The sequence below is a fragment of the Pseudonaja textilis genome, chromosome 10 (genome assembly GCF_049901715.1).
Source record: "Pseudonaja textilis isolate UNSWEBS1 chromosome 10, rPseTex1.2, whole genome shotgun sequence".
In the NCBI taxonomy this organism is placed as follows: Eukaryota; Metazoa; Chordata; class Lepidosauria; order Squamata; family Elapidae; genus Pseudonaja; species Pseudonaja textilis.
The window spans coordinates 4186981-4211633 of NC_141999.1; the positions used below are offsets into that span (position 1 = coordinate 4186981).

At 39.1% G+C, this 24653-nt stretch overlaps 1 protein-coding gene across 6 annotated transcripts in view; it reads left to right on the forward strand.

The window, feature by feature from the left end:
* ADGRB2 (adhesion G protein-coupled receptor B2) overlaps positions 1-24653 on the forward strand; it is a 263888-nt gene that overhangs the window by 181672 nt on the left and 57563 nt on the right. For 3 of the 6 annotated variants that reach the window (XM_087939545.1, XM_087939549.1, XM_087939550.1), the window contains exons 12-15: positions 1293-1439; positions 3340-3415; positions 3536-3662; positions 5334-5377. In XM_087939545.1, coding sequence (XP_087795671.1) covers positions 1293-1439; positions 3340-3415; positions 3536-3662; positions 5334-5377 — 394 coding nt within the window. The remainder of the gene's footprint in view (positions 1-1292; positions 1440-3339; positions 3416-3535; positions 3663-5333; positions 5378-24653) is intronic. The other 3 variants (XM_087939547.1, XM_087939546.1, XM_087939548.1) reach the window with 3 other exon arrangements.

The window sequence follows — 24653 nt, forward strand, 5'->3', positions numbered from 1 at the left end:
GATTGTTTTTTTTTTCCCACCCACAAAAGTTCACAACTATTTTTCACTTAATTCACTTCTTGAAGAAAGTGTTTCAAACTTCTTTCCTGCTTCTTTGAGATACCACCATATCCTAAGATGTGTCCCTGTATTTCCAAGAGATTGAAAACATTTTAATGGATCTTAAGCAAAAGAGGGTGAAGAATGAAAGATGAGGCAGGGAAGGATATTGATCTCCAAGCTGGACAAAAGCAAAAGGCTAAGTTTCTTCCAAAGCCTTCCTTCTTTTTTTTCTGTTCTGGAAGTTCTGCCTCTCACTTATTGTCCTACTGTCTTCGGTGTCCTACTATCATTGATAGTAAACCAGCTTGCATCCATTGCCTCTGATGGTGAGTTTCCTAGCTGTTACTCTAGAACTGGCCCAAGGAAATCCTTCTAGGCCAAGAGTGACTTACAACTTTTGAGAGCCTTTGGTTGGCATGCTCACAGAATGCCTACCAAGGGAAACTTGCCTGTTCCCAACTGGCTCCCTAGTGGGCGTGGTAAATCAAAAAACACACATTTTTTCAGAAGGTGAAGGAATTCATTCCCATCTGAAGATGCTGTGTGTAAGACTTTGAGGGACCCAAAGATGATTCTCCAAAAGAATATTCAGGTAGTCTTCAACTTTTGGAACCTGAATTTGGGTGGCTAAGTCAGGTTAAATGAGTCACACTTGATTATATGACCATTTTGCCATGGAGGATCACTGCAATTTAGTGAATCATACAATTGTTATGTGAATCAAGGTACCCACATACTTTTTGTAAGTTGATTGGGAAGGTTGCCAGTGGTGTCACAGGCACTGAGGGACACATTATTTGGAAACTTGACATGGTGATCACATGATCCCAGGATGTTTCAACTGTCATAAATGCATGCTGGTTGCCAAGCCCCCAAATTCTGATGAAATGACCATGAATGCTGTGATGGTGATAAGCATGAGGACTGGTTGTGAGTCACTTTTTTCAACATTGTAACTTGTAAGTCCCTAAATGAACAGTTGCAAGTTGAAGACTACCTGTAGATGTTAGCAGATGGTGTTATGTTTGCTTTGCAGTGTGTCCTCTGCATTTTTTAAAAATTAAAATAACCTTTATAAACCTGTAGTGAAATGGGAGTTTGATGGCCACCAAGGAAGGTGTTCTAAACCTCTTTTCTGTCACTGCTGTAGAAGGCCAAGGATGTGTTCTTTATTTCCTGAACTCTAACCCAGAGTAATACCCACTCCTCCTTTCCTCTTCTCCTCTCTGTCCCCTTTCCTCCCATGGCAGTGATTAGCATCCAGAGAGAGCCGGTTTCTGCTGTGTCCAGTGATATCAATTTCCCCATGAAAGGACGTCGGGGCATGAAGGATTGGGCCCGCCACTCTGAAGACAAGATCTTCATTCCCAAAGAAGTGCTCAATCTCTCCTCATCTGGTACGTAGCCTGCACAAGGGACTGACTCATTGAGGGTGGATAGAGGTGGGAGATAACGGAGACCTGGGGCAGTGGTGGGATTCAATTTTTTTTACTACCGGTTCTGTGGGCGTGGTTTGGTGGGCATGGCAGGGAAAGGATGCTGTAAAATCTCCAGTCAGAGGTGGTATTTTCCAGTTCTCTGAACTACTCAAAATTTCCACTACCAGTTCTTCAGAACTAGTCAGAACCTTCTGAATACCACCTCTGACCTAGGAATAGTGGTTAGAAGAGGGTTGGACAGCTTGAATAAGACATGTGCTCCCAGATGCTTTTCTGCCATTGAGTTAGGAGACAGTGGGTCTTTCTGAAGAATGCTAGGTTTTAGAAGAGATTCTCATCAAAATGCCTAGGACAGTGTCTCTCAACTTTGGTAACTTTCAGATGGGTGGACTTTAATTCCCAGAATTCTCCAACTCATTCCAACCCAGGAATTCTGGGAATTGACATCTACCCATCTCAGAGTTGCTAAGGTTGAAAAAAAACAGGCGTTTTGGGCATTGTCTTTTTGCTGAGGCCCTGCTGACATTTTGAGGACTACCCCTAATAGATCCATCAAAGTAATAAAGGTAACTATAAGCTGCATTATAAAAAAGAAGTTTTTCTTAGATATGAGCCTTCTGAATATTTCTCTCAAGAGTAGGAAAAAAAAAAACAGTTCACCCTCTGAAAACAGTTTTGACCTGAAAAAGACATAAAAATGATCTCTTTATGTAAATGATCTATGAGCAGCGGTGCCAGGTGGTGCAGTGGTTAGAATGCAGAACTGCAGGCTAGTTCTGCTGATTGCCGGCTGCCTGCAATTTGGCAGTTCAAATCTCACCAGGCTTAACTCAACCTTCCATCCTTCTGAGGTGGATAAAAATGAGGACCCAGATTGTTGGGGGGCAAAATGCTGACTCGTTTAGAGAGGGCTGTAAAGTGCTGTAAAGCAGTATTTAAATTAAGTGCTATTGCTATTCAGATCAGCAAAGTAGAATGATGGAGGGATAATGTTACTCCTAAGAAAGAGAAGGAAGAATTGCAAAATGCTCTGTTCAGTTTTTTTTAATCCAATCTTTATAGATAAATTGGAAAGAGTTCAGAACATTTTAGATTTATTTGCTTGGGCATGACTGCCAAAACACCAGTTTTTAAAGCCAGATTCTTTTGTCTCTGACATTATTGCTAATCTTTGCTTACAGACATTATTATATAGGCTGGACTGAAGTGTTGTTATTATTATAACTGATTCACAGAGTTGGACGTGATAGTTCTAATTTTGATTTGGCATTCCAGTTATAGATTTTGTCTCAGCTATTGGGAAAGTCCAACTTTTTTCCCCAGATTTCTAATCAGAGGTGGAAATGTGAGGCTTAGATATTTATAGCCCCTTTTATATGATATACATGCATATGTTATAAAGCTGAAATGAATGAACCTGCCATATGCTTGAATTTCCACTCAGAAACCAGAAAAATTATACCTTGGAATAAAATAATATATTTTAAAATCCTTATTGAGTTGTAAGGATTAGATCCTGTCTTACAGATACAGTTTGCTTTGGTCTTTCGCACAAGCATTAGCATAAGAAAGGATTGTCCAGACAGATATTCAGCTGATGCAGTTTCCTCAGGAACATGATAGAGATTCTGTAGGATTTTGCCACCACTTCTTTCTTTGTTCAATATATAAATCACTTAATGCATTCCTAAAATCTTACAAATGTGTTCTTTCTGGCAGTTGTAGTTTTTGGGGTCTTCTCATTGCTCTGAGTCTTGTTTAAAGACACCAAAGTCCTGATGTTATGTCCCACAAATGGGCCTTTAGCTGCTGCATTAATCCACGTGGCTCTTGTCCTTCTTTCTCCCTCTGTCTGAAGAAACAGATGACTCGGCTTATTTTGTCATTGGCGCCATCTTGTATCGCACCTTGGGATTAATTCTGCCTCCTCCTAGGTGAGTAGATCTACCAGATTGCCACAAGATCTACCAAATCTACCAAAACTCCAGCCGGTAATGTGTTTGCAGCAACACATCTGTTGGTACATGTTTATTCTGAATGCATTCTCATTCCAGTGACATTGCCAATTTCACCAACAGAAGTCCTTTAGCGGTCATGTCCAAAGTTCTCACAGTGACAGTGAAGCCACCAACGAAGGCCGTGGAACCCTTGATTACAGTGGAGTTGTCCCATATTATCAATGTAAGTGTGGGGTCTCCTGACATCTTAGCCTTTGAGGTGGTTAGAATAGTCCAGCCCAGTATAATTAAAAGACAAGCTCTTGACTTAAACGTTCCATCATCACTTGGTGCTACAAAATAATGCTCTATGGCTGGAGGTTGAGTAACCAAGGCCAAACCTGGTATGTGTGCAGAGGAAACCCTGGATGCAGAAGAACAGTTCTAGCATCCTTTTGTTGTCTGGGAACATAGTCAGGACTATGTCTATACAGGTTGTCCTGGACATATGACTGTACTGAAGCCAGACCATTAGGGTCATAAGTTGTGACAGTCATAAAACAGGTTATCTGATTTTATGACTGTTTTTTGTGGTGGTAATTAAGCAAATGTCATGGTCATTAGCAAATGCCACAGTTATTAACCAAACCAATGGTTTGCCATGCAAACAATTTTGCTAAAAACCAGAAGTAGATGCCAGTTTTGCAAAACTATTGTAAAACATGGTCATAATGACAATGGGGCATTGCCAACAGCCATAAATGTGGCCATGTTATCAAGCAGCGTTGGGTCACATGACTGTGGAAGGGGCCCAACCAGAGGAACATTGAACATTGAATGGGGTTGTAAGTCCCCATTCTAAGGTTGGTCATAACTCAAGGACTATCTTGCGTTTTGATATTGAAATGCGACTTTGATTTCAAGGGAATTTCCGTAATGAGTAGCATTAGTGACAGCCAACAAACACCTGTGGAATAAAAAGTTGCTGAGAGAAAGTATCAGAAAAATAAGTAGTATTGGAGTGTGTGTGTGTTTCTCTTTCTCTTTCTCTCACACACACAGACACACACACTATCTCCACGATAGGTAGTCCTTGACTTACAACCACAATTGAGCCCAAAATTTATGTTAAGTGATACATTTAATTAGTTTTGCCCCCTTTTATGACCTTTCTTGCCTCAGTTGTTAAGTGAATCACTGCAGTTGATAAGTTAGTAACCTAGTTGTTAAGTGAATCTGGCTTCCCCATTGACTTTGCTTGTCAGAAGGCTGCAAAAATGTGTTCGCCTGACCCTGGGACACAACTATGGTCATAAATATAAGCCAGTTGCCAAGCATTTTAATTTTGATGATATGATCATGGGGATGCTGCAAAGGTTGTAAGTGTGAAAAACAGTCATAAGTCACTTTTTTCAGTGCCATTCTAACTTTGAACGGTCACTAAATGAACTGTTGTAAGTTGAGGACTACCTGTATTTCATTTTTACTCCTGAAAAACTACTGGAGAAAAAGAAGATCAGGGTTTTTTTTGTTTGCTGTAGTTAGATCAGATCTGTTGTAATTAAGAGAGAATGTAATTATTCTTGCAATTTATACTTCATTTCTACCCCACCTTTTTGCAATATTTTACTGTCTAACAGGGAACATAGGAAACAGCAACACAGTTTAACGTGCATTGAATGCTTAGGCAGCCTCTGAAATCTTTACTGATATTCCCTCTGAAGAAGGAAAACCCACTTATCAATTAGAAATTAATATATGAAAATGGATGGATGGATGGATGGATGGATGGATGGATGGATGGATGGATGGAAGGGAGAGAAGAGGGACAGGGGGGGAAGGAAGGAAGGAAGGAAGGAAGGAAGGAAGGAATAGATGGATTTGTCACATCACCCTCTTTCTACTTGTCCTCCAGGGCACCTCACATCAACAATGTGTGACCTGGGAGTACACTAAAGTGTGAGTATATTTCGTCTTGCTGCATTAATTGAATTGTGTTATCAAGACACTGTGCCAATGATTGACATATATGCATGTCTGCAAGTTATTCAACCAATACCCTAATTTCTTACTCAAGAACCTTAACAAAAATGAAAGTACAAAACACAGAATCAGAAGTTTCAAAATGTAAACTAAACTAATTCTGAAGTTAGTTGCTTGGCTATTCAAGAGATAGTGTGAGTGACAATGATGGAAGAAGTTCCCAAGAATTGGATCTCCTTCTAATGTTGGAAGGGGTTCTCCTGTTGAAAAAGACTTGCCATTCATCTTTTGCTCTGCAAGCCTGCCAATAACCTGAGGGTGGTTGATTATACTCTTGATTTATTCCCAAATATAAGTGTAGGAGAACAGCTTTTGGTCTAGAGTGGCAAAAAAAATATCAGAAATCTGATAGCATTCTTTCTGATTAACAATCTGATTAAAAATCAGAAGCTTTCTTCCGCTGCATCTCACTTCATCATATCCATAGAGTAGACCAATGTAGGATTTAAACTGGAGAGGGCGGGGGAGGAAGGGAGGGAGGAGGAGAAGACAGGCTGCTTACCCATGAAACAGATTTTAAGTACCTTACCAATAAACAATTGTATTGTGTTAGAGCCCCATTGTGTTTCTTGAGAATGGCTGAGATTCCCTGACACCATATATTCAGATCAAATATATTTATTGATGAGATACTGATATGAAATGATACAATATATGAATGCACACGTACATCAAAAGGTGTCTCTGAACATTAGCCAGAAAAGAGGCTACCAGATTCTTCCCAATTTTTTCCCAGCATGAGAGAAACTGCAACTGTCACCTGGGAAAAGATTCTTCCCTGACTTACTCAGATAAGGAGTCCTTGAGATGATATGCAGTACCATGTTCTAGGCCTGGGTGGGAATCTAGGTGTGTACTTGCTCAGCAGAATCTTCTATGGAGTTGTGATAATACCATCTTAGAATGAAGAACTTTCAACGTTATATACATTGCTGAACTGGAATGTCAACAGTCATGTGTTACCCTACCCCTCTTCTCCATGAGGTGCATTGGTTGCCAGTTTCAAGGTCCAAGTCAAGGTACTGGTTTTCACCTTTAAGGGGCTTCATGGCATCTGTCAAGTGCAAGAAATCAGGAGATCCAGGCAGTCCAAGTGAATATAGAGGTTTATTGCAAGTTTAAGCTCTCTGTAAGAATCAGAACTACTAACAGTCAAAGTGAATTGACAGTAGAGAAGAGCCAATGGATTTGAAGGTGGGTTGGACTAAGATCTCTTGCGGCCACAAAGGGACTCAAGGCAGATGATGTGTTTGACTCTTCCCTTGGGCTCAACATGGACATTTCTTATAGCATTCGAGGGACCACATTTCCCAGGTTATATCAGCCTGTCTCATTAGATCTGTCGGAAAAGACATGTTGCAGGTACCTTTGGTTAAGAATCTTCATTGGATGGGTTCCAGAAGACATGTCTTCTTTTCTGTGGTGCCAGCTTTACAGGACATTCCCTCCTCTCCCCCTCAAACATTAAATTAGTTCCATCCACTTTAATATTCTGAAAAAAACTCTGGAGACCCGGCTATGTTGTCAGGCCCGGGGATGAAATGGCTCTATCATTCAGGTGGCCATTTTTAATCCTCCTGTATTTTTTTGCTTTTATCATTCTTATTAATATGGCTTTTAATGTTTTCTTTGTTGTTTCTGTACTTGTTGTTCTTTATCTGATTGTTGTGTACCACCCAAACTCACTTTTAGTGAGATAGACGGCTACATAAATCTGATTCATAAATAAATAAATGTGATTCTTCAAAATTTATCTGATAGCTCTGCTGCCTAAGATGAAATGCGGGTTATTAGTTCTGGAGAAAAGCAGAGAATTTCTGCTGGCACGTTGCTCATTTTTTTTCAGACTGAAGATTACAGATGGCCTTTGCTTTGCATGCCTGGTTCTGCATTTCAAGCAGAAGTGGGTGGGTCCAGGCCAGAAGCTAACTTTAATTTTCTTTCAATTAAATTTAAATTTAATCAACATTCATCATAGCTGATATGATTACTCTCTAGTCATATACATAGTGATTTTCCCCTTCGATCCTAATTAAGCATTACAGTTTGGCAGCTATTTTTGCAGACTTCTGATACCATCCCTCCAGGCTTTAGTTCTGTGTTCCTCTCCTCCACTTGGTTGCATTGAGCTGGAGCATCTTGTGTTTCGGAGATTTCTCAGGGTGATGTTGGTCAGATGGCAAAACTCACTTCTCCGTCTGTGAAAAGAGGATAATATCAGGCACATCTTTGTGCTAAGATATGATGAAATAGCTGAAGACATGACAGTAGTGACTTTGAAGACTGGGATCTGCCCAGGGGAAGACAAGGAATCCAAGTCAACAAATCTTAGCTAATGTCAGCTCCCTTCCAGACTGATATTTGAACTCAAAGGCTCGCAGGCAGAGATTGAAGAACGCAGTTCTTGATAAGATATATTTTTGTTACAGATACTAGAAAAGCTATTAATATGAAGAAAACCAACAGCTGCAAACTTAAGCCATATATTTAGCAGACCCAAGGTTCATTTCTGATATATTGCTATTTTTTAAAAAATCCATGCACCCTAGCACTCTGAGAACCAATTATTTTTCAGTAGAAGTGGACATTATTATATATGCTGATTGACTTCTTCTCAGGAACCTTTACTTCTGACTTTGCTTGTGCTAACCCTGACAGTTAATTAATAAAAGCAGGCTTCTGGATTAGTACTGACCATCTTATTATTCTTATAATAACAGGTTTTTTGCTTCTTCCCTTCCTCAGCACATATATGTTCACAATATGGAGATATTTTTCAAGAATCTGTTTTATTTTTGTGCAAGAAAATAACATGGAATGATAATTTCATTCTAGGTTTGGGCAATTGTGCACAGTCCAATTCTACTACCACCCCACACTGCATATTTTTTCAATGCAATGAGATAGAAAAATTCATTTTGAAGAAAATGTGATTTCTTCATTTTGCATTATCTAATTCTGGTACCGAGATCTTGCCTTGCCCTCAACCAGTAGGTGCCTCTGAAGAGGGAGAGCTGTCCATTTCTCTGGTGCTGAATTGTCCCTAATGTAGAGATTCTGGGAATACGCGTAGTTCTCAATTTATGAGCACAATTAGGACCAGAAGTTCTGTTGCCACGCAAGGCAGTTGTTAAGTGAGCCATGCCTGATTTTACAAAAAAAAATTGCTATGCTGTTAAATGAATCACTGCAGTTGAACTATGTGGTTGAACTATGTGGTTGCTAAGTGAATCCAGCTTTCCCCCATTGGCTTTGCTTGTTGGAAGACAACTGGAAAGGTTACAAATGGTGATCACATGACCCTGGGATGTAAGTACATGCTGGTTGACAAAGTCCCAAATTTTGATCCTGTGATGATGGGAATGCGGCAATGGTGGTAAGTGTGAGGACTGATAATACATCACGTTTTTTCAGTTCCATTGGAACTTTGAATGGTCGAAAGAAAAGGTTGTAAGTCTAGAATTTCCTGTATACTTCATTCTAGACTAAAAGGACCCCAGTGGTACCTCTGCTGCATTGTTGCCTGGATGCAGAGCAGGAGATCCTTTAACGCTGCTAATAACAGCTATCAATTAGTGGGCACATCTTAACTGCAAGCTTAATTCATTGTCCTGTAGTTTGCAAGGAGGTAAACAAAGAAAGATAACAAAACAGCTTAGTTTTTCTTCTATATATGCAAGATAAGTAGTGTTCATCTTTTAGGCTGCCTTTATGTTTTTGATTGGGCCTCCAAAACACAAATTAATCATTGCCAGGTGACAAGGTTGCTGGTCAGATCTTGTAAAACAAGACTCCTGGTTCAATGTACTTCAATATGTTTGACTTCAATTCTTATTATCTATTTCTGGCTAGAGGTTATGAGAGATTAAGACTGACACATCTAGAGGTCACCAAGGATTTTGCTGAAGCTGTAGGATCTGCGCAACCAGGCGAATTCATACAGTATCAGGGATTAAAGATACACAAAATGCACTTGGTACAGAAAAGCACTCCATTGCAGCACCTGCCCTCTGGAATACCCTCCACCTCCAGAATTCATGTGCTTCCCACCCTATTGGGATTCTGGAAATCCTTAAAAACCTGATTCCCATCCCTGAATCTGGGACAGGGTGACTGCTGAGCTGTGTCAGGTATATTTTGTGTGGCCTCGTGGTTTGTTTGCCTCTTGTTTCTTTTATTTATTCTTTTTTTTTTACCCCACCTTTATTACTATTTAGGTAACATAAGGCAGCAAGCATACATAGTACTCCTTCCCCCTCCTATTTTACCCACAAAAACCCTGTGAAGAGGATTGGGTTGAGAGAGGGCGATTGGCCCAAAATCACCCAGCCTCCTTTCATGCCTAAGGTGGGACTAGAATTCACCATCTCCTGGCGATTAGCCCAAAGTCATTGAACCAACTTGCATGCCTAAGGCAGATCTGGAACTTACCATCTGCAGGTGATTGACTCAAAGTCACCCAGCTGGTTTTCGTTTCTAAGGCAGGACTAGAATCTCCTGGTTTCTAAGTCAGCACCTTCACTACTAGATCAAATTGTCTGGTTTTTTTTGTCTAATATTTGTTTTGTCTATTTGTTTATAATTTAAGCTACATAGAGTCATTCTGGAGTTGGGCAGCCTTAAATCAAATCAAAATACATGAGCAAGGAAGCAAAGCAGCATTTAGTAGATGGCAGTCTTTTCAGGCCCTGAGCCTACCTTATAGGGCCTCTTCTAAGAATACCATTTACTTTCATTTTGGCATGAACTGGATGCAAAAGTTGGCCTTCGAAATGCATCAGTTCTAAGGGAGCTTGTCAGATGTCTTGACACTTTGTCATGCTTTCTGCTGCTGTCCTCATGTTCATTTTGGCACAATTAGAGGTGCATTGAGAGATGGGAGGGGGGAAACTGCCAGAAACATAACATAATTAAGAAGAAAAAGAAAGGAAAGGAGGTACCCTGCTGGTATGGCAGAGGTGTGACTGGCTTAATTACTTGCGATTTCAAGATAAAATGTCAGTTTTTGAAGTGGCAGCTGTAGATCATTTTTGCTTGCTTTCTTTACAGGAGATTCAAGAGCTTTAAAAATGATTTTTTTTTAAAGAAAATCATTCTGCACGTAAGATGCAGTAGATTTTCTTTGTTTTAAACAACTCCTCCTCCTCCTCCTCCTCCTCCTCCTCCTCCTCCTCCTCCTCCTCCTCCTCCTCCTCCTCTTCTTCTTCTTCTTCTTCTTCTTCTTCTTCTTCTTCTTCTTCTTCTTCTTCTTCTTCTTCTTCTTCTTCTCCTTCTCCTTCTCCTTCTCCTTCTCCTTCTCCTTTCTCCTCCTCCTCCTCCTCCTCCTCCTCCTCCTCCTCCTCCTCCTCCTCGTCCTCCTCGTCCTCCTCCTCCTCCTCCTCCTCCTAAACTTTTTCCTTTGCATAAGAACTGGGAATGATGGGATTGCAGTCCAACACAGCTGGAAGGCATCAGACCAGCAAAGATTGATGTACACCAATGCGCGATGAATCTTGGATTTTCTATTATGGGGTAATTCTATTTTATATCAATATAGAGAGGGAAGATTATGGTAGTGGTTCAAATAATTACCATAATCCTCCCTCTTTGTATTGATATAAAGGAGCACCCATGTCATGGGGGAAGAGAGGTAATGCTGTCATTTCTCTGTAGAAAAATATAATCCCCTTTGCTCATCATGACTTGGATAGATGTGAACAGATTTCTGTAAAAAAAAAAAATGAAACATTTTCCGTTCTGAGCTAAATAAAATTCACTGCTACTTTCTTCTCTTCATACTGTTCTTTATGTCAGGCTGTTCCTAAAATGACTTCCAAGGGTTTTTTTTTTCCAAGTAAAAGAATTAAAAAGCAAAATATGGAGTACCCACTCTTGTTAAAGGAAGGGGAAGAGCATGCAAAGACTTACCTCTTTCTACTTATGGCTTCTTTAGAAGAAAAAAAAAAGTGGGCTGGATGTGTAATGAGCTGATCAAGAAAAAAAAAAGCACTCTTTAATTGGACAACTGTGTATCCAAGAAATTTGGTCTTTGTTTATCTCCAGATTATCCAGACCCTCATTTTACAGCTTGCTCATCATCTGCAAGAGTAATTAGCACCACACATTTAATTAGGTGTCATCAAGATGGATTCTAATTGCATGGACAAATTCCCACTGCTTCTACCTGTGTTTAATAATGTGTCTCTTTTCAAGTGTAGTTCCACATGTTTTTGATCCCATCCTTCCATTCTATTGATTATCTCCTCCTCCTATTTCCTTCATCCTGAGCAATCCCTTTTTCCTATCTCTCATTTACCTCATTACATTCCCAGAGTATGTGAGAGGTGCTTGTCACATGGAGGTTCACAAAGAAGATCCTCATAAAATGTTCTCTACTTATCCAGAGATGCTGGGTTCATACAAGCAAATGCAGATTTACAATTTTATTGATTTCTGTCTAAACAAAAAGCTTCCCAAACTTTCTGTCTCATACACATGCAGAGAGGTATTTGGTTGCTTTTAAGACCATTATTATATAACCTTTATACATTTCTTTTCTGATTGTGATGGCCTATAAATCAACCACACCAATAATTCATCCATCCATGCATGCATACATATACATATCTGCATACGTTCATATCCAGCTCAGAAGTCTAGCTGGCTAGGCTACAAATGAATTTCAGAATTGAGGTGGTAAGCCTACCATGTACAAAGTTTTGATTTATATGATATTTCCAAAGTATTACAGTTCCTATTCATTATTATTTCTTGTAAGAAGGCTTGACCAATCCTAGCTTAGTACTATTTTCTCACTTCCTACCACTTTTCCAATTGCGTGTCACTGCTTTACTGCCATGTTTTAAGAACCTACTCTTGGGTCTTCATAAAAATCATCTCTCTGGTATTTTTCCAATAGATGCAGAAATGAGGACATCATCTCTGGCTTTATGGTCTCTTTTGAGAGGATCTCATGTATTCCACATTTCATCCATGACCATTCATATTTTAATACAAATATACAGCACAGGGTGTATTTATAGGAGCCAAACAGCTATGAATCAGTGGGCGTGATAACTAAATCGTAATACTGGTAGCAGTATGATAGACATTCTAGCTGATAATCTTCTCCAGGGAGCAGTCAGCCTTTATTTGATCTAGAACCAATTGACTGTTTCTTTCTGCAGTCTACAGTACTCTTAGTTACTATCTCTGCTACAATAATTCAAGGGCATCTCTCTATTTTCCCCCTCACTCTTTTTTTAATATTCAGCTTTCACAGCCATAGATTAGTGGTGAAAAAGTACTACCTGAACTATTCCAGTTTGCTTGTTACTGAACTGCCTTACCCATATTTCTTCCCCAAACTCCAAAAACTTTAACCTTAGATTGTCTACTATTGACCTCACCCCTTTCCTAAGAAGTCTGTAGGGGGCGTGCATAAGTGCACCAACATGCCTACCGTCCCTGTCCTATTGTTTCTTTTATTTTTATTTTTCTTATATGTATCCATGTATTCATAACTATGTTTTTACTTATACCTATTATCTTGTAAGCAATTGACAAAAATAAATTATATATATATATAATTCCTGCCTGCAAGTGACAGCTTAGGTGAGTGAGCAAATACAGACCAGCCTTCTGGAACAGGACAACATCATAATATTTCTGTCAAAGAAGGAATGGAAACTCCACTCAATAATTTTTAGTGAGCCAAGGCAACACCAGGCAATAGCTGTGGGATACAAGTGTGAGATGTATTTGTAATTTTTATATCAGATTTTAATCTGAACTAGAGTAGAATCGTGTAGTTTGTGGAAATAACGCCTCTTTGAAAATCACATCCTTGAAGCTTTTGTCTAGTTTTTAGGGCTCATCCTTATGTCATTTTGCTCCAGTGAAGCAAAGGCTGACTAACTCTTTTGGAGGGCAGAAACACACAATTTTGTCTCAATAGAAGAGAACATGTGTAACTCAGGGTTGAACTGTGGAGTCTTTGGTACTCTCTGTTTATTTTCTTGCGGTCATTTCATTACCTGACTTAGTAACATTTTCAGTGCCAGTGAGTGTCGGGTAGTTTATATCTATCTATCTATCTATCTATCTATCTATCTATCTATCTATCTATCTATCTATGATTTATATTGCCACCTATTTGCCCATGGCGACTTGAGGCAGCTTACACAATGTAAAATCATATTTAAAACAAAAATAAAAAATAAAAACAATAAGAACTAACAAAAAGAATCAAGTAAATTAGTAAAGTACAATAGAACATAATTTGGGGGGAAAAAACCCCAAAACCAACTCCCACCTCCGCACCCCGACGACAGTGGGTCACACTAGCCACTTCATGGGTTCCATCCCTCTCTGGGTTCCCCAGGCCTGCTGGCAAAACCAGGTCTTCAGTGCCTTTCAGAACAGTATTAACAAGGGGACCATTCTAATCTCTGGGGGAATGATATTCCAGAGAGATGGAGCCACCACAGAGAAGGCCTTTCTTCAGGGTCCCACCAGGTGTATCTCCCTCAGGGGTGCGACCCGCAGCATTCCCTGCCTCCTCATTCTAATGGGTTGGGTAGATGTCACTGGCAAGAGATGTTTCCTCAGATAACCTGGACCTAAGCCATGAATGGCTTTAAAGGTGACAACCAGCACCTTGAATTGCACCCGGAAGCAAATTGGTAGCCAATGCAGCTGCTGCAGGAGAGGTGATACATGTGCACACCGGGGTCTGCATAAAACCATGCGGGCCACTGCATTTTGCACCAACTGGAGCTTCCAGATGCTCTTCAAGGGCAGCCCCATGTAGAGCGTGTTGCAATAATCAAGATGGTAAGTGACCAGGGCATGAGTGACTGTGAATAGGGATCGCTAATCCAGGAAAGGGCGTAACTGGTGCACAACCCGCAGTTGCACAGAGGCCCTCCTGGCCACGACCACCACCTACTCTTCAAACAGGAGTCGTGAGTCCAGGAGAACGCCCAGATTGCACACAGGTTTTGTTTGGAGTAGTGCCACCCCATCCAAGACTAAAGGTGGTAATTCTCCCTGAACCGATGAACCCCAGACCCAGAGCCACTCGGTCTTGCATGGGTTTAGTTTCAACCCGTTGCTCCCCACCCAGCCCCTAAAACAGCCTCCAGGCATTGCAAGAGGGAGGACACAGCAACACTTAACTCCCCATGGGCCAAGACATGCAGCTGAGTATCATCAGCATATTGGTGATGCCTCAGTCCATGGTGATGGATGATCTCACCCAGTGGCTTCATATAAATTATATGCAAATGACTTGCTTTGTTAGAGTTGGTGGGAATGTTCTTAGTGGTTACTGAATTGGTAATTCCTTGATTGGGGTATTTACTGCTTGGTATTCATCTCTATTTATCTGGGTGTTGATTGGTGATCTTGTGGTCTTGCAGTTTTTTTATTGTCTTTTTTGAATGGTAACACCACCTTGTCCTCGTCTCATACCCAGCCTACCAGAGACGCAGCCTTAGGAATATCTTTTCTTGCTCTATCATCAGAAATGGTGTCTTCTGTTTTCTGCCAGCCTAGTGGTGCTGTTTAGTTCATCTGCTGCATTGAAACACTGAATTACAGGAGATTTATTAATTTGCTGGTAGACAGTGGGATGCTAGACGCATGAATAAAGAGCATCCAGAAGTCACAGGGAGGCTGCTGGCCTTCCTAGAATGGGGAAGTTGAAAAGTGACATTTAGGAGAGGAAGTCAGTGATGGAGAGGGTGGTATTACGAAAGTCCATTAGCGGAAACCTTGTGTCTGCAAAGACCCACCCAGAGAATAGAAAGCGAATGGCACTTGCTTTACCAGGATGAATGGGAAGGGGCCAGAACCTGACTAGTCTACCAGTCAAGGGCCATTTGTACAGCTCACATAGCAGACCATTCACATGTCACATGGCCACCAGCTCACATGTCAAAGCAGAGGAAGGGATTGGAATCCGGACAACAATTTCTTATACTGATTTCCTACCCATTCAGCAATTTAAGATCACTGTACCAAAAAGCCAAAGTCTGTACTTTCCAACTAGTGTAACTATACCATAAATTTAGTCCATTTGTTTCCTTTTCAGGAACTCACTCATGAGTTGTTGTACCCAGCTAAATGAATTTTTGTGCAACACGAAAATGTGGACCTATCTTGATATTGTTTTTTTTTAAGGAAGCTGCTCCTTTGAGCCCTTTTCTGAGTTATCTTGATAGAGCAATTATTTTTCCAAGTGAAAACCAAGTCTATATATTTTTGATGTAATAGAATGTAGTCTGGAATTCCAAAAGGGAAGAATTCCTTCCTAGAAGACAAAGAGACTGTGGAACTTGGAAAGTTTGGTTGGTAGGAAGAGGATTAAGATGACCCCCTACCTAACAGTGAAAAACGACAAAGGAAGTTATTCTTAAGTAACTTCACAGGTTATTCTTGGGTCTTGAGTCTGACATGTTCATCAGAAAATCACTTTTCTCCCAGCCATTTCTGGATTTTTATTTTGTCTAACATTCCTAAGTATCTTTCCTACACAACTAGATAATAGCTTTGGTGTAGCACTTGTAGTAGTCTCAATTGTAAGAGTGGCAGCCTTCTGCTTTTCTATAAGTAATATTTTTTTTCTGCCATCAAAGTAGTGGCTACATTGCTAAGTAATCCCTGAAATTGCCATGGAAACTTTAAGCCCTTCAGAGGAACCTGAGATAGGTTGCAAGATGCACACTCAGATCTCACAAGCCATACATCACGGTCTACTTCCATGAGCTACAATGCATGCATAAACATAGAATAGCTTTCTAGTACACCCTGAAGAGAATTGATAATTTGGAGTAGGCAAATTTGGAGTGGGCAAATATTTATTTGAGGAAACTTTATTCAGCCTTGCTTTACTTTCTTTGACTTAGAATCCTAATAACTTCCCAAAGAAGGATGTGATAGAGCAAGTTAAAACTTTGGGGATGAAGAGATGGATCAGTGGATCTCACAAGTTGATGATTCTGCATGTCTTCTTCTGTTTTCTTCTCCCTGGGTATTGAAATTATCAGATTGATTATTATATGGCGGGGTCATTTAAATTTCCCCCACTTATTAATGGACATGTGTGTTCTGCTAGGACATTTATCTTATGTCTTGTAGGGTTTTTTATTCACTGTCTAACATAAACAGCAGAGGTTCTGCTAAACAATTCAAGAACACGATGAATAATTTGCAGACTATATTATTAGAACATCTTCTGCAAGCATATGCCCATCCACATGTGCACAATCTAGTCCTCGAAAAGGAAGAAAAACAGTGAGAAAGAGATAAAAAAAATCTCCTCCTCCACTGTCCTAGTAGATGAAAGAGACATGGAAAACCATTAAGAGGCCACTGAGATAAAAAAAAAAATCTAAATTTTTCCAAAGCTCCGTGTTCATCTTTTTTACTCCATGGATCAAAGTGTCAGTTCTGATTCTCAAAACAAGTGTTAGTTTTCACACTTTGCTCCTGCTTTGTACATTTTCTTCTCTTATTGAAAGTTTGCAGTTCTTTCTTTAAGGAGATGAAAATCTGCTTATGGTTATTTAGCATGCAATAATAATAGACAGACAGATGCTTCCTTTAAGTCTGTTTTCTGTATATCAACTCTAAAATGGTGCCAGATGATGATTAAGTTTATATAGTTCAACTCACATCTTGTTCTTTCCTTTCCTCATCTTTTTTGGTTAGCTAATAAAACAAGGAGATAAGTACAACACTGTAGGATCTAGAGAGAATATAATAGGAGGATGCATACAGAGAACAGAAATAAACAATGAAAATATATATGTAGAGGATAGTCCTCAACTTACAACCATTCATGTAGTGATCAAAGTTACAAAAAGTGATTTACAACCGGTCCTCTCATTTATAACTGTTATCCCAAAGGTGCTTTTTCAGGAGGCAACTGGACTTCCTGGTTTTTTCATTGAAGTTGTTTTACTTCTCATCCAAGAAGCTTCTTCAGCCCTGACAGGATGGAGGAGAATGGATGAGAAGTGAAATGTCTTTTAAAAGAACCAAGAAAATCCAGTCGCCTTCTGAAAAAGCACCTTTGGGACAACCATGACCTGGATGACTGAGAATCTCTACAGACATTTACTGTTACATCCCCAGTCATATGACCAGAACTTGGGCCCTTGGCACCTGGCATCTATTTATGATGGTTCCAGCATTCCAAGTTCATGTGATCACCATTTACAGCCTTCCCAGCTGGCTTCCAACAAGCCAAGTCAAGAAGGAGGGAGCCAGATTCACTTAACAACAATGGCAAAAAAATGCCACAAAAATGGATGAGGATGAGGTTGTAAGTACAAGGCCTACTTGTATACGATAAAAGTATTACTACTTGGAATCTACAATTAGTCCAAAATGCAGTGGTTTTCATATTTTGGGGCTCTCCCAAATAAGAGCGCATAACTCCAGTTGTATAGATTTGGCGTTAGTTGCTGATCAGTTTCCAGGCAGAATTTAAGATGATAATTTAACCTACAAAGCTTTTTGAGGTTTGGTATTAAAAAAGCAGGATAGCTTTCTCCAACCATTCCTGGCCAGCTATGTAAAATGATGAATGCGAAATTGCTACCACTCTTACCTTTTCATCTCTTTCAGAGGGCTGAAGTGAGAAAGCACTGCTTTCCCGTGAAAGCTTAACAGGCTGTAGGATTACTACAGCTTCTTAAGGAAATCAGATTAGCCCCATCCTTGTGGACATTTAGAAATGGTTGAAGATAGAATTGTTCTGAAGAGCCATCTTCTAATTTTGTAATTCATCTTTACTGTCATTTTCTTTTCATTTTCATGGGTTCGGTTGTGTTATTTTAGTTGTGATTCATTAAGTTTGCACTTTTTAAAAACATATTACTGTGGTTGTTTGAAATGGCCTTTTTATATTCTGGGTAAGCTGTTGAGTGTCTTTTGATTGTGATGAGATAAAAATGTATTTACTAAGTGATGCAGAAATATACAGAGAATACATTTCATGTCAGCCTTCTCTTCCCCTCATCACTAAACTCTTTAAGATTATTCTTGACTCACACTTTAGGTTCAGTGATGGATGCAGCATGAAGATAGTATTTCCTTTAGCTTTTGGTTCCTGCTGTCTGCAACCTTTTAATAGATGGGCCATATCACAGTTCCCCATAGCCAGTTTCATGTGAGTGAACAAACCGAGGAATTTTTGCACTCACACGTGTAAAACGTTCTGGAAAAAACATAATACCTTTGAAGTCTTTGCATTTTGTGTCAAAAGCCACTTTCCCAGGGTGCATTGTAGCAAGGATGCTGTGCTGATTAAACAACACGGGAGCTTAAGAGGCAGGGAAATGGTAGTTTGCCAACTAAGATAGAAAATGTTTCCCTTTGGTTCAGTGAATGAGTGAATAGGGAGAGTTAACAAGAACTTGGCGGAGAATTTAAGGGGAGCTCCCAAAAAATGTTCCTTCTAAGTCAAGACTTTACTTGGATAAACTAAGTGCCTGAGAAGGAAATAAGGAGCAATACAGGTTTTTCTGCAGGTGTTGTTCAATGAAAGCAAAGTGAATGGCCAGGAGACTCTAAAGGGCATTTTATGTGAGGGGGGGGGTCTTAGTGCTCTCTGAGCTTGGTTGCTTTCTTGCAGATGTTTCATCACCCAACTAGGTACCATGATAACTAGCCATGCTAAAATCTGCAAGAAAACAGCCAAGCTTAGAGAGTACCAAGTACCTGCCTCCATTCAAGTTTCAAATATTCTCTTCTACTGATGCCATTTTATGTGCTGCTGTTAAGTCCAACTGCTGTTAACATCTGTAGAATGCAAGGGATCAAGGTTCTGCTGTATATGCCTCAATTAAGGTCCAAGACCTATTGAAGTAGCCCAATCCAAATGTTGTGATTCGCCAGCAGCCTGTGCAGACAGCAGCAGAATTGGAAAGTGGGGAACTTGATCAGAACACCAAATTTCTAAGATTAATTCTTCAAGTTAACTTGGAATATCTATAACACTTTATTACATCTAGAATTTGGATTTGACTCAAGTGAGGTCTTTCAACTTAAATTCTGAATTCATTAATTTTCTAAGAGGGAACTTTAGTTTCTGAAATTTACTTGGATAGCTTGGTTTGATAGCTGGGCTATTGGTTTGACCTCTGAGCTTAGCAATTTGGTTGCAAATGGTTCATCACCTTTTGAGGAGACGTTGTCAGTGCATTTTGAATTGTGCTCATCTGTCTGACCACTGGCCTTTAAATACCTTTTTATGAGATGCAAATTGGAGAATGCTGTTTGTTCAGATACTTCTGAGTCATAGTCTGCTTTTCGACTGTTTAACATCAGCCAATCCAACAGTCCGAAATTCGAACATGTTAATATCATATTATCACTTTTAAAACATCATCCTTATTTTGTTTCCCTATTTTTAACTTCCATTTCTATTGTTTGACTATTGATAGAATAAATCCCATACCATATAATGTTCAGTTTGCTCTTTCTCTTTTATTGCCAGTGTTAAACTATTCATTTCCACACATTCTAATATTTCCCTAATCACATTCTCATCTGTAGATATCTCTTCACTCTTCCAATTTTGTGCAAATACGATTCTGGCCACAGTCAATATATGAATAACTTTTCTGACTATATTCTTCGGGTAGAATCCCCAATAGAAATATTACTGGTTTTAAATCAATATGTTATTTTATCATTTTTTTTCAACCATGTCTGTATTTTGCTCCAATGTTGTTTTTTTTTTTGCTTTTATACAGGCCCACATATGATAATATGACCCAGATATCTGGTGGCACTTCCAACATTTAGCCAATTTATCTTTAAACATCCTTGCAAGACACACGTGCGAAATGCCATCTATAAAAAATTGGTATAAATTTTCTTTTTACATGGTTGACATTGTTAATTTATAACTCCTATCCCACAGTCTTTGCCATTTATCTAGTTCAATTATGTGACCAAATTTTTTTGCCCATGCTATCATTATTTCCTTTACTTGTTCCTCTTCCAATTTAACATATAGTAAATAACTATACATTTTATCAGTTTTCTTCTACCCCATTAATATCTTATCTAGTTCTGTTAATTCTGTGTAAAAACTGTATAATTTTGCATCTTTCTCATATCTAGGCTGTATCTGCAGTTGTGAATACTGTGTCAAGTCAATCCCTTGATCATTGAACTCTTGTTCATTTTTAAGTTCCCCTTTCTCTTTTAATAAATCTTTGTATCTGACAGTATTTTCTATGTTAAGAACATTTGGGTGAACCAATGCTTCCATTGTTGAGAGCCAGACTGGTATCCTCAAATAGTGCTGTCCTCTAATTTTCTCCCATACTAATAATAAGGCATTCCTAATGTAGTGCCTTTGAAACTAACCCTGTATTTTGTTTTTCCCATACCACAAGAAGGCGTGCCAGCCCAGTTGCAAATCATGTTCCTCCAAAGTCAATAATCTTTTATTTCTCAATACAATCCATTCTTTAATCCAAGTAAGTGCCGCTGCCTGATAATATAGTTCCCAATTTGGTAACTCCAAGCTTCCTCTGTTTCTTGAATCTTGCAACATTTTTAAACTTATTCTTGTTTTTTTCCCTTGCCAAATATATCTTAATATTACTTTATTAAGTTCCTCAAAATATTTTTTCTCCAGTTTTATTGGAATTGTTTGAAATAAATATAATAATCTTGGCAATATATTCATTTTTATTGTAGCTATCCTACCAATCAATGATAATTGCAAGTTTTTCCATTTCTCCAACTCTGTTTTAATTGCATTAGTTTATATTAATTGTCTTCCTTAATAGTTACACGCCTTGCTGTTAGGTTGATCCCTAAATAATTTACTTTTTTTGTAATCTGAATGTCTATTCTCTTCGTTAACTTTTTTTTTTTTTGAGCTTCTGTAAGATTTTAAATGAGTACTTTAGTTTTCTCTTTATTTATTTTCAATCCTGCCATTTCACCATATTCCTCTATTTTTTTTTTATTAACTTAGGGCCTGTTTTTAATGGATCTTCCAAAATAAAAACTAATTCAACTGTGAATGCCTGTAATTTATATTTTTCTTTTTTCTATTTCCAAACCTTTTATCTCTATATCTTGTCTGATATTTCTGTTTAATGCCTCCTACATCAATATAAATAGTAGTGGTGACAAGGGACACCCTTGTCATGTACCTTTTAAAATAGCAACCTTCTCTGTCATATCTCCATTTACCATCACTTTTGCTATTTGCTTGTAATATATCGCCTTAATCATATTAATAAATCTTTCCCCAAAATCTATATCTTTCAGTTGTGCTAACATAAACTGCCAGTTCAGATTATCAAATGCTTTCTGTGCGTCCAAGAAAATCAACGCTATTTGCTTCCCTGGATGTGTTTAGGATTATCCTCATATTATCTTTAATCTATCTCTTAGGCAAAAACTATCTAATTGATCTTGGGCCAATCACTTTCTTCCTGCCCTACAAAGGAGGTAACAGCAAGCCACTTCCACAAATATTGCCAAGAAAACTGGAAGGACTTTCTGCAGTCACCAAGACTTAAGAGTAATTGAGCACTCACACATGTGCCTGCAGCACACACACAGCCACATACATCATATAGAAGTCTAGGCTATTTTTAAAAAAATAATTCTGAACATAGGCATATTTCTTGACCAGCTATTTACAGTTCATGTTACTTCAACACCATGTTAAAGATTGGATTTTATTCATTTTTCTATCTTTTTTATTTGTTCATAGCTTGATGCTTGCTAATTTGCATTGATCTTATTTTTTGGCCTCAGTCCATAAATAAAATGCAATCAATCAATAGTCTTGACTGTACATTCTCAGTGCTTAGAGTTTAAGAAACAAACAAGATGAGTTTAATTTCTTAGTAAGGAAGGGTAATGTAGCAATAGCTTCCACAAAGACTTGGTGGGATGACTTTCATAATTAGAATAAAGCAATTAAAGAATGCAATTTGTTCAAAGGAAAAGAAGCAATAGAAACAAGACAATTTGTTACAGTGTATTTTTTGTGCGTATGCACAAACACACACACACACACATATATATGCATATGCATATACATACATACATGCATGCATGTGTGTGTGTGTGTGTGTGTGTGTACAGCAATAGCACTTAGACTTATATACGACTCCATAATCCTTTACAGCAACTTCTGAGTGGTTTACACTGTCAGCATAAATAAGGAGCATCTGTGCTTTTTCAAAAGACAAATGAATTTTCTTTGTTTTTGTTTTTCCTTAAAAAATGTTTCACTTCTCATCCAAGAAGCTTCTTAAGTTCTGAACTGATGTAGCTTCTTGGATGAGAAGTGAAACATCTTCAAAGAAAAACAAAGAAAGTCCAGTTGCCTTTTGAAAAAGCACCCTTGGCACAATCATAACCTGGATGACTGAGAATTTCTATAGAGGTGAGGAATATCTGAGTTAAAATAAACAGAAACAATAAAACAGGATAGGTTGGTGTTATCTGCAATTAGCTGCCCAGCCAAGGAGAAGATGTCTTCCAAAAACAATCCTTCAACAAAGCATGAAATAGTCATACAGGTGTAACTCAAAAAATTAGAATATCGTGCAAAAGTTCATTTATTTCAGTAATGCAACTTAAAAAGTGAAACTAATATATAAGATAGACTCATTACATGCAAAGCAAGAGAGTTCAAGCTGTGATTTGTCATAATTGAGATGATCATGGCTTACAGCTCATGAAAACTCCAAATCCACAATCTCAGAAAATTAGAATATTACATGCAATCAATAAAACAATTGATTGTACTTAGAACAATATCGGACCTCTGAAAAGTATAAGCATGCAGATGCACTCAATACTTGGTTTGGGCCCCTTTTGTAGCAATTACTGCCTCAATGTGACATGGCATGGAAGCTATCAGACTGTGGCACTGCTGAGGTGTTATGGGAGACCAGGATGCTTCAATAGTGGCCTTCAGCTCTTCTGCATTGTTCGGTCTCATGTCTCTTATCTTTCTCTTGGCAATGCCCCATAGATTCTCTGTGGGGTTCAGGTCAGGCGAGTTTGCTGGCCAATCAAGCACAGTAATCCCATGGTCATTGAACCAGGTTTTGGTGCTTTGGGCAGTGTGGGCAGGTGCCAAGTCCTGCTGGAAAATGAAGTCAGCATCCCCATAAGCTCGTCTGTGGAAGGAAGCCTGAAGTGCTCCAAAATCTCCTGGTAGATGGCTGCGTTGACCCTGGACTTAATGAAGCGCAGTGGACCAACACCAGCAGATGACATGGCTGCCCAAATCAACACAGACTGTGGAAACTTCACACTGGACTTCAAGTGTGTGCCTCTCCATTCTTCCTCCAGACTCTGGGTCCTTGGTTTCCAAATGAGATGCAAAAGTTGCTCTCATCAGAAAAGAGGACTTTGGACCACTGAGCAACAGACCAGGTCTGTTTTTCTTTAGCCCAGGTAAGACACTTCTGACGTTGTTTGTTGTTCAGGAGTGGCTTGACAAGAGGAATACGACATTTGAAGCCCATGTCCAGGATCTGTCTATGTGTGGTGGTTCTTGATGCACTGACTCCAGCCTCAGTCCAGTCCTTGTGAAAGTCCCCAACACTTTTGAATGGCCTTTTCCTGACATCCTCTCCAGGCTGTGGTCATCCCTGCTGCTTGTGTAACTTTTCCCTTCCACGTAACTTTCTATTAATGTGCTTTGATACAGCACTTTGGGAACATCCAACTTCTTTTTCAATTACCTTTTGAGGCTTTCCCTACTTATGGAGAGTGTCAATGATGGTTTTCTGCACAACTGTCAGGTCAGCAGTCTTTCCCATGATTGTGCTTCCTACTGAACCAGACTGAGAGACCATTTAAAGGCTCAGGAACCCTTTGCAGGTGTTATGGCTTAATTAGCTGATTTGAGTGGGACACTTTGAGCCTAGAATATTGAACCTTTTCACAATATTCTAATTTTCTGAGATTGTGGATTTGGGGTTTTCATGAGCTGTAAGCCATGATCATCTCAATTATGACACATCACAGCTTGAACTGCCTTGCTTTGCATGTAATGAGTCTACCTCATATATTTGTTTCACCTTTTAAGTTGCATTACTGAAATAAATGAACTTTTGCACGATATTTTTTGAGTTTCACCTGTAATGGGAGGCATCAATTACGGAACATTTGCCATGCATGGTCCTGTCCTTTCTGACTACTG